Source organism: Ambystoma mexicanum, chromosome 1p, assembly GCF_040938575.1.
Source record: "Ambystoma mexicanum isolate Mex_15411 chromosome 1p, UKY_AmexF1_1, whole genome shotgun sequence".
NCBI lineage: Eukaryota > Metazoa > Chordata > Amphibia > Caudata > Ambystomatidae > Ambystoma > Ambystoma mexicanum.
Genome location: NC_090921.1, coordinates 1,453,851,754 through 1,453,866,681, shown reverse-complemented (window position 1 = coordinate 1,453,866,681; position 14,928 = coordinate 1,453,851,754). Strand labels below are relative to the sequence as shown.

Sequence of the window (14,928 nt, the reverse complement as noted above, 5' to 3'; positions counted from 1 at the left end):
TTTTCCCAGCCTATGGATAATTTCAAATGCGTAGTCCTGTAGGCGCAGTCCCCATCTCGCGATATGGAGAGACATATTGGCTTGTGGGTTACTGCAGAGGAATAGGAGTGCTTGATGGTCTGTCACAACTCTGAACGGCTTGCCGTAGAGGAACAGGTGAAAATGTTCACACGCCCACACCACTGTCAGCCTTTCTTTCTCTGCCTGAGAATAGGCCTGTTCCGTGGCAGAGAGACTCCGGCTGGCATATGCGGCGAAGTGTGTTTGTGTTGGGTCTTTTTCACCAATCTGGGCCAGGATGGCACCTAGCCCTACTGGACCTGCGTCTACAGTGAGCTCTGTCCTCCGGTCTGAGTCAAAGTATGACATATTTTCGGCTCTGGCCACCCTCTCCCGAATGAGTTCAAAAGCCTGATGGCATTTTTCCAACCAATTGAACACCGGGTTTTGCTTGGTCAAAGCTCGGAGGGGCTCGCTCACGGTGGCAACGTTTTTTATGTATCTCATACAGTAGCTAGCAACGCCTAAGACGGACCTGAGCTCAGCGATGTTAGTGGGTGGTGGTGTCTCGTTGAGCGCGGCTACTTTACCGGGATCAGGTGTCATGCCATTTTCAGAGAACACATGACCAAAGAAGCGTATGGTGTTTTTCTTGAACTCGCACTTCTCCTGGTTAAGCGTGAGGTTGGCAGCTTCAAGGGCCATGCACACCTTGGCCAGTCTTTTGTCATGCTTTCCTACATTGGTTCCAAACAAAAGTATGTTGTCACTATAGTTCAGACAGTTCGGGATGTGCTTGATTATGTTGTGAACTTCTGCCTGAAATATTTCAGCCACGAAGAGACTCCGAAGCTCAGCCTTTTATAGCAGTACAGTCCTAGATGAGTGACGAAAGTTGTGATGTTCCTACTTTCAGGATTTAGGACCTGCTGGTGGTAACCCTTCTTCAAGTTCAGCTTTGAGAAGACTTTGGGCCCGTTTAAGAGACGTATCATATCAGTAATACGTGGAGCCATGTGTCTTTCTCTTAGGATCACCTGGTTCAGCCCTCTCATGTCCACACACAGTCTTATTGCGTCCGAACCCTTTTTCGGCACCGGCACAATGGGCGAGACCCAGTTGGAGGGACCTGTTGCCGGCTCAATAATGTCCTGTTCCAGGAGCTTATGCGGCTCGTCTTCGACGTTTTTCTGGATGTGCAGTGGTATGTCCCGATAGTGTTCGGATACAGGTCGCACCGACTCATCGATGTGCAGTTTTAGTGTCTCTGTTAAATAGTTTTCCGATGCCCTTGAATAACTTGGGGTATAGGTTCTTTATCATGTGCACCGGGTCTATGTATTTCTGGACCATGATCTTGTAGAGCACATGTATTAGACCCATTTCAATTGCTGTCTTGAAGTTTAAGACACATCCATCGTCTTTGCCTGTCACCAGCATGTGTATTAATACTCTTTTCTTGTCCCTTGTATCTGCATGAACCCTCAAATTGTCCTGTGGATTGGAGAGGCGTAGTGGCCCCATAGGCATATATTTCTATTGTGGCTGGGCTCAGTTTCAGACGTTGCAGTAGTTCTTCAAAGACCTTCTCACTAATCATGTTTACTGTCGCCCCAGTGTCAATGAGAAATTTGGTGGGTCTTTCATTTTATTTTATGATTAGTGTGGGGCTGTGTTCTGTGGCCACTGTGTTGCCTAAGACATACACATATGCATTCCTTCAGTGTTCACTCCCAGAGGAGCTAACTTCAGACTCCGATGAAGATTGTTCAACTAGATAACGCACATGTCGTTGAGAGCATCGCTCTGGCCGCACTCGGGTTACATATCTTCTCCTTTCTCTTCTCTCACTCTCTCTGGTTTCTCTCATCCCCGGATTCCTGGTCTTTGGGTTCAGGGTCTGTTGATCTCCCTGAAGGGAGTGATGTTGCTCCCGCTGTTTGGGATGTCGAAGGTAAGGATTTTGTTTTTTATCTGGGAGGGGCATCTCTCCATCTCTCCCTTCCTTTGTCCCTATTGAGTCGGCACACTGCCTTGAAATGTCCTTCTTCACCACAAGCGGCGCATCGTAGCCCGCTGGCGGGGCATGATCCTTCATGGGGATATTGAAAGCCAGACTTAAAGCAGTAAGGTTAATTTGGTCTCCTTTCCAGCTGCAGTCGATGTACAGTTTCCCATGCGGTGGTAGTGTTGAAACTTTCAACCTGCGAGTCTACCGCCCTTTCAGCCCTCGTAAGCGCCAGTATTTCGTCCAACATGCAAGCTTTTTGTAGCAGCTTTTTTTGGAACGTCTGGGATTTGCATGCTGCTATGATCTGTGATCGCAGGGCCTCGGTGTTAGAATAAATGGCAAAGTCGCAATGCTTTGATTCTTAATCTCATGAAATAGTCGTCCATCATCTCACCTTTGACTTGTTTGGTGCTGCGGAAAAAGTGCCTCTCAGTCTACATTAATATGAGGAGTGAAGTATGCCGATAGCACTGCCTTTAGTTCCTGTAGAGAACCTACGGATGTTGCAGGCATCTCATTGATGATGTCGCGTGTGGCCGGTCCAACTGCCAGTTTGAGCAGACCTTTTTGTCTGTCCTCCTCTATGGCTCCTGTGGCCCCCCATGTATAGTTCAAAATCCCTCATCCACCGGGACCATCTCTGCCCCATGTTGCTGGTATCTGCCACGTGAAAAGCCTCTGGCATCTGGGCTGACAGTGAATGTGGTACACTGTATTGGGTCTGCTAATGCAGTTTATGCTCCTTGGGCCCCATCCTGGACCTGTGCCCCCTCCTGTGCAGACATTCTCCCTTCCCTAGAGCCTTAAGGGCCTCACACCCGCCAGAAGGCACAAGCACTGTGGTTGCAGTGTTCATTGCTTTTACATGGGGCAGGCTATGCCTTCAATGGTTGCTTTCCGGCACAAGCACCATTGATTTAGTCTTCTCCCCCCTACCCCCACGCACCGTGAGCAGAGAGTCACCACTGCAGCCCGGGACCAAAATTCGCTTGACTAAGCTTTCCGTAATGGGCGGTTACTGTATCATAACGTGCGGCCCAGGATACTTCGTTATGCTGTATGCGCTTCCACACGGGAGATGGCCTTGTCCCCAGAACCCGCTCAGCTCAGTGACTTTGTGGGCATCAGCTCATCCGGTGCGGCCCCTTCGTCGGCAGTGTAGTGGCCGACCTGGCCTTTCACGTGCACACATTGCAGTGCTGAAATGAGGCACAGACACAGAGCTTCGGATGCAAACATCTTCCTTTCTTTTCTTTCTCGAACTGTCCCAACCCCGCCTTCCTACGTCACTTCCCTCCCGTCCTCCCGCCTCCCCATATACCAACACTAGAGCGTGAACATGACACAAACCCACTCTTTTGTTTTGGTAATACGACATGTCACAAGGTGACCAGAAATTTAAGAGATGCGTGTATGTGAGAGAATGAGCTGTCTACTGTCCCCAATACCCCTAATCACTCCCCTGACTTGTATGTGCTAAGTCCCCATCACGATTTCAGGTGCTTAAAAATGTATGCATAAGAATGGAGTTGCTAACAATGATATACTTTTTTTTTATTGATATTTTATTACTATCGCGCTCGTACTCAAGTGTTTCAGAGCGCGATAAGGCAAAGGAGGGGAACAGGGGAGAACAAAACAGCGATCTTACTAGGCCCAGTGACATTGAGAATGCGCAAGTGCATGGGAGAGGGGGAGGGGAAAAGTGCATGGAAGGGGGAGAAGTGGAAAGTGTGAAACAGAGGAGAAACAGATAAATAACAATAAATAAATAATAAAGGCAACAAACAGTGGTAATGCAGCCAGGAATTTGCAAGTGCTAGGTTTAAGGCATCAGACAGGGTGGGTCTGATAAGTGCAGGAAGAAAAAGGTGGGGGAGGCTGTATGGGTACAGATACAGAACCCAGTGCAAGGGGTGGCCCGGAGGCAGTGCAGGAGGGTGGCAGGGTGAGCAGGTACCTGGGCCCGAAGGACAGAGGGTGGCCAGATGCACGGTGCCAAGAGAGAACTGATCAGCAGAGGGGGAGCGAAGGCAGAAGAAAAGAGGAAGGTCTTGAGGTGCTTCCGGAACCGGAGATGGTTCTTCTCAAGTTTTAGAGTGACAGGGAGGCTGTTCCAGAGGAGGCCCCAGCCAAAGACCGAGTTCTACCCCAGCTCGTTTCCTTGAAAATCGACTGACCCTGAGGGAGTTGGAGGTAGAGGAGCTTGAGAGGGGAGGTATTTGCGGAGGGATAGCTGGACCTAGGCCCCAGAAAGCCTTGTGGACAATGCAGAGGGTTTTAAATGTAATCCTTGCATCCACTTGGAGCCAGTGGAGAGATTTCAGAGCTGGAGAGATACGACCCTAGGGCTTGAGGCCAAGGACAAGTCTTGCAGTCCTGTTCTGGATTAGTTGCAGAGGGCGGAGAGTAGAGGCAGGTAGATTTAGAAAGAGGCTGTTACAATAAATAGTCCAAGCTAGAGAGAACCAGAGCTTGGGATACCATGAGCTTCTGGGGAAGGAGATGAAAGGCAGAATACCTCTGAGCAGGTGCAGTCGGAAAATTTACTTTTTAGAGACCTCAGAGATGTGAGCGGAGAAGGAAAGGGTGGAGTCAAAGATGACCCGGGGTTCTTAGCCTCGCAGGTGGGGGTAGGAGGAGGGCCAAGGGACGCCGGCCAGAGAGTGAGGGGAAAGGATGGTGAAGGTGTGCCGATGAGGAGGATCTCCGTCGTGCTGGCATTATTCAGAATAGCAACTGCTGGGTCTTTGTTGACAGTGCAGCCCAAGGCACCATTTATCGCGTGTATCCTGTCCTTTCCTGCCATGACTTTGTAGGTCAGCCATGTCAAGCAAACATAAGCCAAAATTTAGGAGGAGCTAAAGCCCAATTAACCCAAGGGTCGTTGCGCCACTGGCACAAAGAGAATTCTAAACCAGCATACGATATGCAATCACAGCTATTTTAATATATACACCGTCCTTTGGTCAGATCACTGTGCCCAGTTATTTGGACTCATGAGGAGTGAGCCGCAGAAGGGAAAGGGAAGAGAAATGCCACAAATTTGGAGACGGACTCTGGCTGACCTGGATAAAATCCCAGGTGGAGAAATACAGGCTAGGTTGGATAATATTGATGTCTCATCTATATGCGAAGAATATTTTGACAAGGGGAGGGGTATCATGGAAGAAATATGTAATACATATGCCCCACTGAAATTAAAAAAGACCAGGAAGTCCAAACCCTGGTTTGGTCCCGCTCTCGCGCTGTTACGGAAATGGCTGCGACAAGCAAATAATATCTGGAGATTCACTTTAGGTGAATAGTAACGCTGTTAGAGCAAAGGCAATTTTGAAGACATATAAGGTAGCCCTGTTTGAGGCAAAGAGAAGTTTTTTGCATGAGGAGATTAAGCATGCAGGCAATCAAGCCAAGGCAGTATTTGAGGTTGTCTCAAGATTTAGTAATCCTGCTTTTACGGGTACGACCATGACTCTCTCTTTGGGACATGCTAACACATTTAATTGCTTCTTTAAAGAAAAGATAGCAATAATTCAAAAGAATATAGACAAGGAAAGGTGCCCAAGGCTAGAGATAGGGGTGACGGGAGGAAAGGAACAAGGGGAGAGTAAGCAAGGGGGAGAGGATTTCCACTTCCAAAAAGTGGATGAGGAAGTGATCTTCTCCCTTGTTAGTGAATTGAAACCCACCAATGACCTCTGATGCATAATGCTGGCATGTACAGACAAATGCCTGGCGAGGAACATCACACCTTTTATCAATACTTTTGTGAATAAGTCACTGCAAGTGGGCCAGGTCCCAAAAGCTCTAAAGAGAGCACTGTGAAACCCTTGCTAAAGAAACCTAATTTAGATCCGGAAGTCCTGAAAAAGTATCGGCCAGAGGTGAATTTGATGTGACCGACAACATTTTTAGAAAAGGTGATCTGTAACCAATTTCAGATGTTTGTGGAGAGCGAGAGGCTGCTAGACAAGCTACAATCTGGGTTCTGTCCGAAATATGGAACAGAGACAGCTCTTCTAGCTGTGCATGACGACTTGTTGGAGGCTGCAGATAAGGGTGCGGCGTTCCACGGTGTTGCTGATGTTGGACCTATCCGCAGCCTTTGACACTGTGAATCACCCAATTATGTTACAACGGATTGGATAAGTTGGGAAAGCGTCTGAACAGATAGTAAAATGGTTCGGACCCTTCCTTAAAGATAGGACACAAAAGTTGATTCTGGAAGGTTTCACCTCTGAAATGGTGGATCTGGAATGCTGGGTGCCCAAGGGCTCCTGCCTGTCCCCTTTGATTTTCAATCTCTATTTTCATCCGGTGATCAACATTTTTGAGAAGTATGGTCTGCGGTTTCATTCATACACAGACGATACTCAGATCTATATTGAGATCCAGAACATCGATGATGTCTTTGAGAGAATCAATCGATGTATGGATGAGCTCAACGAGTGGATGAATTATAATCACCTGCAGTTGAACGGAAACCAAGACAGAGATTATAATGTTTAGCCCAAACAGGAGTCTCCCCCACCCCTGATTTTAGGGGAACAACTTCGTTATTCGAGATAAATCAAAAACCTGGGCTGTATATGGCACGAGAACCTGGGCAGTGCAGCCCAGGTAGGGGCAAAGGTAAAAGCTGTTTTTTACGCATTGCGAGTATTAAGGAATGTGCTCCCTTTTTATCCCTATAGAGGATAAGGCAGTGGTGGTGGGGGCTATGACCAACCCCCACCTGGATTACTGCAATAGCCTGTTAGCAGGAATTCCATCCAAACAAATAGACAGAATGCAGAAGGCTCAGAACGCGCAGTTAGAGTAATAGGACACTTCAGGAAACGGGATCATGTCTCGTTGGTGCAGAGATCCCTCCACTGTTTGAGTGTGGAGGAGAGGATTAAGTTTAAAGTGGCATGCTTGGCCTATACATGTCTGAGAGGGCTAGCACCTAACTCTCTTGCAGAGAAGATCATGCAATATCATCCAAGTAGGAAGCTCCGCTCCAGAGACTTATTTTTGACTTGTGTTCCACGATCCAAATGTGTCTCCAGAGGAGACAGAAGATTTGGAGTATTCAGGCCAAAAATCTGGAACCAACTTCTACTTCAGATCAGAATGTGTGAGACATTGGACCTCTTCAGCAAAAGGTTGAAAACCTTTCTATTTAGATAATTTGAATTTCTGATCACAATCCATCCCCTGCTTTTATCATGTGTTCATTACTAGTTGTCATCTGTGCCTGAATACAGTTTAATTTGTCTGATGCGAGTAATAAATTCCTCAAAATCAGATTAAAAATCAAGTCAGCAATTTGCAATTGTGCAGCAACACTCTCCCTTTCGTATCGAATAGTCTAACACCACTTACATTGATGCTGTTAACGCCCTGACAATGCCTTTATCAACACACTTAAAATATTTTTAAATCTTTCCCGTTCGTCTATGACCTTGCTGCAGTCTGACTTAAAAATAGGCACAACCCCACTGCAGGAAAAATAGATATAGAGGTCAAAGAGTCTTACCAAATTTTCGATCAATTAAGGCTAGTAAGAGAGCTTGTTTTATTAAATTAACACAGACATTTACAAGCTCTCTTAGTACCCTTTATTACACAGCACACGGATGTATCCTTTTTTTTATAGCAACATCTATGCTAAAGTTGGCAGATTTGGCTGAGCTAACATTGCCGATAAGGACACAAAAGGGCTACAGGTAAAAGAGGAAGGGGTGTTACTAGGCACACTAACTTGTTGGCATGGCAACTGACAATGCGTGTGGCAAGAAATGGCCCAATTACCAGCTATGCGTTGATTTGTTTTCTGTAACACATGAACTAGGAGTCAGCACCATAGAGATTCACCTTCCACCTCCTTGCATAGCTACCCACAAGTGAAAGCAGGTCACTACTGCTGCAGGGTGCATCCCAGGGACATTAATGCGGCTTATTATAACACTGCTTGCACTACAACTGTCATATTAAACCCAAATACACCTAGCCTCCCCCCCGCTCCTTGAGTTTGGAGACACATCTTAATTTCTTGCCGCTCAACACCCTGGAGGAGAGCCACAGAGAAATATTTGACATACAAACACAGTAGCGATGTGCTGGTAGTTGGGGGGGGGGGAGGAAAACAAAGTTTGTATACATGTATACGTGTGTGTGTGCGTGCATTGGGGGAATTGTGTGTCGTGTGTCTATGTATGTATATGAAGGAGGAGTTGTGCATGTTTTTTATATTTGTGCGTGTGTTAATGCTGGGGGTTATGTTTGTCTTTTTAGTGTGTGTTTTTCAATGTATGTCCATATGAAGGAGTGACAGGGTGTGTGAGTGTAATTTCTGTGCGGGTTGTGGGGAGGAAGATTGCAATTTAAAATATTACATTTGTTTTATGCTGACCAAGGGCAGTATGTTCAGATTTCTGAGCTGTTTATCTCCCAGCATTTTCTCCTGCTTTGAGGTGAAAGTCACTGTGGTGCACTGGTTAAAAGGACTGACTTAGAGGCTATTGGTTCAGAGGCCAGGTCCATGTAGTGGTACTTTATATGATTCTGTTGGTGAGATCAAATTTTAATTATCAATAATAGAAAATGTACAATAGTAGATAATTGTCCCATGTTTTACTGGGAAAAGCTGGTAATCCTCAACCTAGTCCAATTGCACTCCTTTTGTCTTCCCCACACAGATGAGAGGATGGGTGAATCCATCAGAATTCTAACTTGGGACGTTACACTCAGATTAGTGAAGGAGGCACTTAAGTCCACCAAGCTGTATAGCAGGCATTTTTCAGTAAAGATCCTTGTCTTAAGGCCACAAGGTTGAATTAGAGCAGTGCAGTGACTTGTTCTTTCATCATTCTTTTTGTGATAACTGAGAACCAATGGTTTGTGTAATGGGACTCATTATTTGAGTGCCAGGAGACAACTTTGAGTTCATAGGCAGGTCTGTTCATCAATGGGATGATGATATCCACTTAGATTTTTGGTCTACGCTGAAATTGATTGAGAAAAATTGCCCTCAAAGATGTTTGATTTTTAGATAATGAAAACTTGAAAGGACTTTAGTATTCAAATGGTCATCAAGTCCAGCCATATGCAATTGTTATTCCTGCCATGGCCCGGTAAATGAGGATGCGTGTTGAAAAAACACAGGCGGGTGTCTCGTCCCTGCATCTGTAAGGTAAGCTGATAAGATGTAGAGAACCCTAGATAAGCCATACAAATTGAACGTGTTTTAGATAGTAATAGATCTTAGCATCCATTGATGTACATTTTTGTACCATGCCTTTGTTTTAAACGCATGAATACGAAGACCATAATGGAAAGTGGTGTGACTTTAAAAAGGCATGACTGGATAAATGCCTCAGATCTGACACAGGACCATTTAAACCTTTAGGGTGGTGGTTTAATGATGGTTACACTGTTAACCAAAGGATATTGACACCCAAACTACAATCCCTGCTTCCCCAGTTCACTAAACTGGGGCTCATGTTGAGCCTTTCATTAAATAAAATGCATACACGAAACACATGTGGACAGATATTGCGCATGTATGTTAAGCCATGTCTGATTTTCATTCATTTGTATGTCAAAGAGGGGGCACGGAACAGAATATCGGTTTCCGCCTCCCCATCCTTTCAACCATCAAAATGCAATAACATTTGCACCAGCATGGCAATTGCATGCTGGTGTAAATGATATGGAATCAGACTGCTCTTTACACCAGCAAAAAGCAGGAGGATTCCATAGGAATCCATTGTAAACACTGCATGGCAGGCATACATAGCAGGCAGCATTTACTCAATTTGCACATCCCATTCACACTTCACAGTGCAAATGACAAATATTGTATGCAGGTGACCTGTTTGCATATAAGTGGAAATGTAGGAGGTCCCCTCAGTAAATTGCACAGAGTCTTGGAACATGAGCTCCACTTGTGTGATGCGACGCAGCTTCATCACACAAGCAAGTCCAGATGCTGGAGTGAAATAAATTACTCCTTCATATGAATGAAAATTTGCAAATCCAATTAACAAACTACATTTTTCCTATGAGAATGCTTGTGATTAATTCAAATGGTGCTTGTAATTTAGCTATAACAAGGAGGGGCACTGAAAAGTACAGTGTACAGGGTGAAGCCCTAACAGGCTAGTGTTTTAACACGAAAAAGGGCAACAGACAACTGTATGCGGTTTTCAAAGGAGCAGTGAAAATTCCCTCAACCGGAGGCGATAAACAATGCACAGTGACCGGGGAAAGACAGGGTAGATGTAGAGATAGAAGGATGGATGGGAAAAACTTACTGTCTCTGCCTGGTCCCAAATGGGAAACTTTCCTTAGATAACGCTGGTGGGACGCTTACAAAAATAGGGACAGGAGAAGAGGGCAAAGAGAAATCATTTATGAAAAAATGTAACAATTTAAGAATTGTTATACTCCTGTTTGTCCCAAGTCACTGATATCCTCCTGGGTAAGTATGGGCGAACAAGTGTTTAAAAAGAGTCAACACCTAAGGCAAAAAGGAAAAGAGGGGTCGACCTTCTACTTTGGGTCCAAACTACTTAATATCCCGTAGCCAGGTCAAACCATCCTAGGGTAGCTCTGATTAAGAACTAAAAGCTCAAAAGGTCCTGCAGATTGCCAATACAGTGCTGTGGCAGGGACTCCCAATTTAGGTTGAGCTTCTTTCAAGACGAAGACAAACAGCCCACAACACCCGTCCAAAAGGTACTATGTATAAGAAAGAGTGTGGGACAAATAAAAAACATATACAAGGTTGTTCATGGTATAGGTAAAAATGGTATTGGCCTCCACCATGTAACAACCACTGTCAAAATGTGGTAATGCTTGTAATTTATCACCTCCTTCGATGTAGACACTGCTCACCATTTGGCTTGCACAAGTTATGCACAAAACGTGGGCGTTCCTCTTAAAACCTCATTTATCATCGGCTCATCTCCATGGTGAATATACGGGGCATATGTTATGCTTTACAAGCTAGACATGACATAACATAACAGAAAACATACAAATGGAACCACTATTTAATGTGACTGCAGACACATCTGATACTGCTATACATACCTTTTTAAATTAGATTTGTATTTGGATTTTAATTTGCATAACAACTCATAAGTAGCAAATTCAGAGTAAAAGAAAAGCATGAATGTAACCTATGTTAACACTAAAACTTTGCCCAATCCTGCAACTAAGTCTGCACTAACATTTCCCAAATCCCAACCCAGCCCCCACCACTACCCCTTCAAAGCTACATTAAGTTAGTGGTTGTAGATTGTAAAGTTGCTCTGTCTTATCAGGCGACTTACCTCTGTGGAAGTTGGCCGTCCTAAAAGATGGATGAACAAACAAAATATCTCCAAACATGTCCAGGTAAGAGTTTCTCAGCTGGATTGGGTCTTCTTTGTCACCAAGATACTCCTCAATTAACAAAGGAAGATATTCTGTCCGTGATCCCTGTGACAATGACAAAAGGAAATTCTCCATGCTTAAGAAAACTTTGAAGGAGTCTGATGCCATTATCCTTTTAGTGAAATACCACAAAGTCACACATTATAGTCTATCACCTAATGTTTATGTGTTCTGAATTGTCAGAACGAACAATGTAATATTAGAAGCCAATTCAAATGATTCCCATTCAAAGATGGATAATTTAAAGAGATTAGAATCATGGCCATTTAAAAAAAAATAATAATAATTTGCACGCAGTCGACCACCAACGTTAGAGCTTAGGTGCTGCTGGGTCACCTGAATGGACAGAGTTTACAAGAGTTTACAAGACAGAGTGAAACACTAAACAGTAAAACGAGGCGTATTACAAATTACTCTTTAATTTAATCTCAGTTTTGTGAAGAAATACAGGCCAAATTAAGCTTTGCAGGCAGCATTTATTAATGTTTTCAATCAAATCCGGCTAGTTTTAGCAGATGCTAAAACAAGCCTATTCCACAGGGATCCATTAGTTTCACGCCTGGATAATAATGGCAATCCTCTGGACTTCGAGGCCTGCAAGGCGAAATTCAAGGTTCCTGAGAACGAGAGGTTCAGATACACCCAACTCAGACATTGGCTATCAAACAGGAGCATGAAAAACCTGGGAAACAGAGACCTAACAGCCCTAGAACAGACCCTCACATCACCTCCCCCCAAGGGTAAGATCTCAATCCTCTACAAGATCCTAGATAGGACCGACCCGTCCCACAAGGAAACATACATGCTCAAATGGGAGAGAGACATTGGCAGACCCATTGAGCCGGAGGAATGGGACCAGATTTGGACTACAGCAAATAGAAGCTCGAAATGTGTTTCCAATAAGAAGGGGGCATTCAAAGTATGCTATAGGTGGTACCGGACCCCAGAATCCCTCAACAAATGCAACCCGGCGATTCCACCAACGTGCTGGAGAGGGTGCCCAGACAAGGGCACACTATACCATCTGTTCTGGACGTGTCCCAAGTCGTTGCAGTTTTGGAAAGCAGTGTTAGAACAAATCAACTCGATCACGGGATTGGCAATCCCCTGGGAACCAGGGATCATACTGCTCGGATCAAGCGGCGAGGGCCAATTCCCCCGATCAGGCCACAGGGCAGAACTCTGCTCCCATCTACTGACCGCGGCCAAGATTTCATTGGCGAGACTCTGGAAAAACCCAGAAGGCCCGTCGGTCCAAATGTGGTGGACCAAGTGTTGGGACATAATAGCGGCGGAAAAAATCACTGCCCTGAGGTTTGGGAACAGAGACAAATTCTACCACACTTGGTCGCCCTTCCTGGATTACGCTCAGTCATACCCAGGCCTGGCCCGACAGCCTCCCTCCCTACGCTGGATGGGCAAATGTGACTGAAATAAACATGGAGTAATCGGGGCCACCCATGTCAGCAAAATAAAGCGAATACAGCGAAAGTCTGGATCTAAAGAGCAGCCGCCCCCCCCCCCGCCCCACAGCGGGATCCTGAAGTATGCTCCACCTCTGGGAGCTCTGAGTCCGATGATGGGCCTTGAGAGACTTACTCACTCCCACGGAACTTTGACCACCACATGCAGCTAAACCTTCCTCACTGACCAACTGTTTTGTTTATATTTTGTGTTTGTTTCTTAATTTGCACTCTCAAGCGAGGCTTCACAGATTGTATTACCTTAATTGCACCTGACATAATGCAGTCCTTGCTTGTGTAAAACCAATAAAAATATGTTTAAAAACAAAAAAATCATGTCATGCAGTCATGAAATGACATGCACTGATAAGACATCTGATCCCTGCTAGGAGGCCCTCCTCCATTTTGCCGCCATTACGCTTTGCCTTTACACCCTGATGTACCACTCTGCCCCATATAAAATGAGTCTGATTGTGTACATGTAGGCATTATGTAAGATGAAGCTTTGCAGCATTTTGTGGTCGTGCTCGGAACAGCTTAGGTGACTGTTATTGTCCCACACTCTGAAAGGCAAGTGTTTTCGTGGATCTCCTGAACAATAGAAGAGCATGGCTTGATTGACTAATATTCTGACAAGAGGGGGACTATCATCAAAAGTGCCATATGCGCAGAAGCTGCGATGGCTGGAGAAAATTTGATGATGAAAGGATTTGATAACACACTTGTACTTGAATATATAAATTCGCACAGTTGATAGATGCAAAAGAAGACACTCCTAGGTGTTGATAAAAGTAGTTCAATGAAATGTATTCTTGGTTTTGGTGCATATGGCACCACCTGTAGCCTAAACATTGCTAAAAGACATGAAAGAACGTGGGGTGTTGAGAAGCAGAATATTTCGCTGGCATGGAAACTGGGAAGGCTGTGGCATGTACCGGCTGAAATACAATGTGTTACTTTTCCATTTTATCGCCATAGCAACCAATGAGGGGGTTGTAATACAAGATGGAGGCCTGTCAAGAGTTACGTTGCTTAATTATGTTTATCTCTGCATTAGACCTAGCCCTGTTGGCTTCTGCCTGGAGGTGCAGTACACACATGTGGTCACAAGGCAGTCTGGTAGGGGCGAGGATGTGGACCTTCCAGTCAGCCGGGGAGTGCTTTGAAAGAATGTAAGAGCCCAGGCAGCATTGCATCTAATACTGTTTTTCGGGGTCTCCAAGTTGTACTGGTACTTTGCTTATCTCCTTTGACTTGGGGTGCAAAGTTCCTATGTTATGCTTCCTCTCGCTCCACCCATAGTCCTTGGGTATGGGTTTATGGGAAAAAGGACCAATTGTACAGTCAAAATATATGTTTAACCTCATTTCAGAGCAGTTGGAATCTAGGTGTTGGCCAGGTGTGAATGCATGAAGTACCACCCCGCGGTCTTAGGTTTCAAGGAAATGCTGAATGTTATCTCTCGCTCTATATATATATAAAAGGGAAATGTGTAGATATGTGTGTGCGCCTGTTCGAAATGTTCAGCATACTTCCCAAAATGCTACAAACCTGAAATTTGGCATGTGGGTAGGTTCCAAACAATGTACACATTTTTTTTCAGCGGTATGCATTGCTTGGATATGTGTATGTGTCCGTTTTAAATGTTCAGGATACTTCCCAACAATTTGGCATGTGGGTAGGTTTTATGGTATGGACAATGTAACATATATGAAATACATCTTTTTCAATTTTCTTTTTTTGTAAGCGGTCTGCAATGCTTTCCTCTGCCATATGGCTCTTTGTGCCGTAGTTATACGTTCATTGGTCCTAAAGTTCAGCAGTTCATAAAAGTTTCAGCAGTTTATTGTTCCTAAACTTTCCACACTATCAGCATTCTAGCTGACATTAGCAGCACTCAATTTTGAAGTCATGCGGGTAATACAAAACAGTGTTTTTGTAGTAATGCGGATGACAGGAAATGGTGCATGTCTCTTCAATGTGGTCTGCAATGACGGTGTCCAGTCTGAATGCTCACTAAGCCTA

General features: G+C 44.8%; 1 protein-coding gene across 1 annotated transcript in view; it reads right to left on the bottom strand.

The window, feature by feature from the left end:
- LOC138455188 (fatty acyl-CoA hydrolase precursor, medium chain-like) overlaps positions 1 to 14,928 on the bottom strand; it is a 799,801-nt gene that overhangs the window by 134,237 nt on the left and 650,636 nt on the right. The window contains exon 10 of the mRNA XM_069607091.1: positions 11,338 to 11,485. Within this exon, the coding sequence (XP_069463192.1) occupies positions 11,338 to 11,485 (148 nt within the window). The remainder of the gene's footprint in view (positions 1 to 11,337; positions 11,486 to 14,928) is intronic.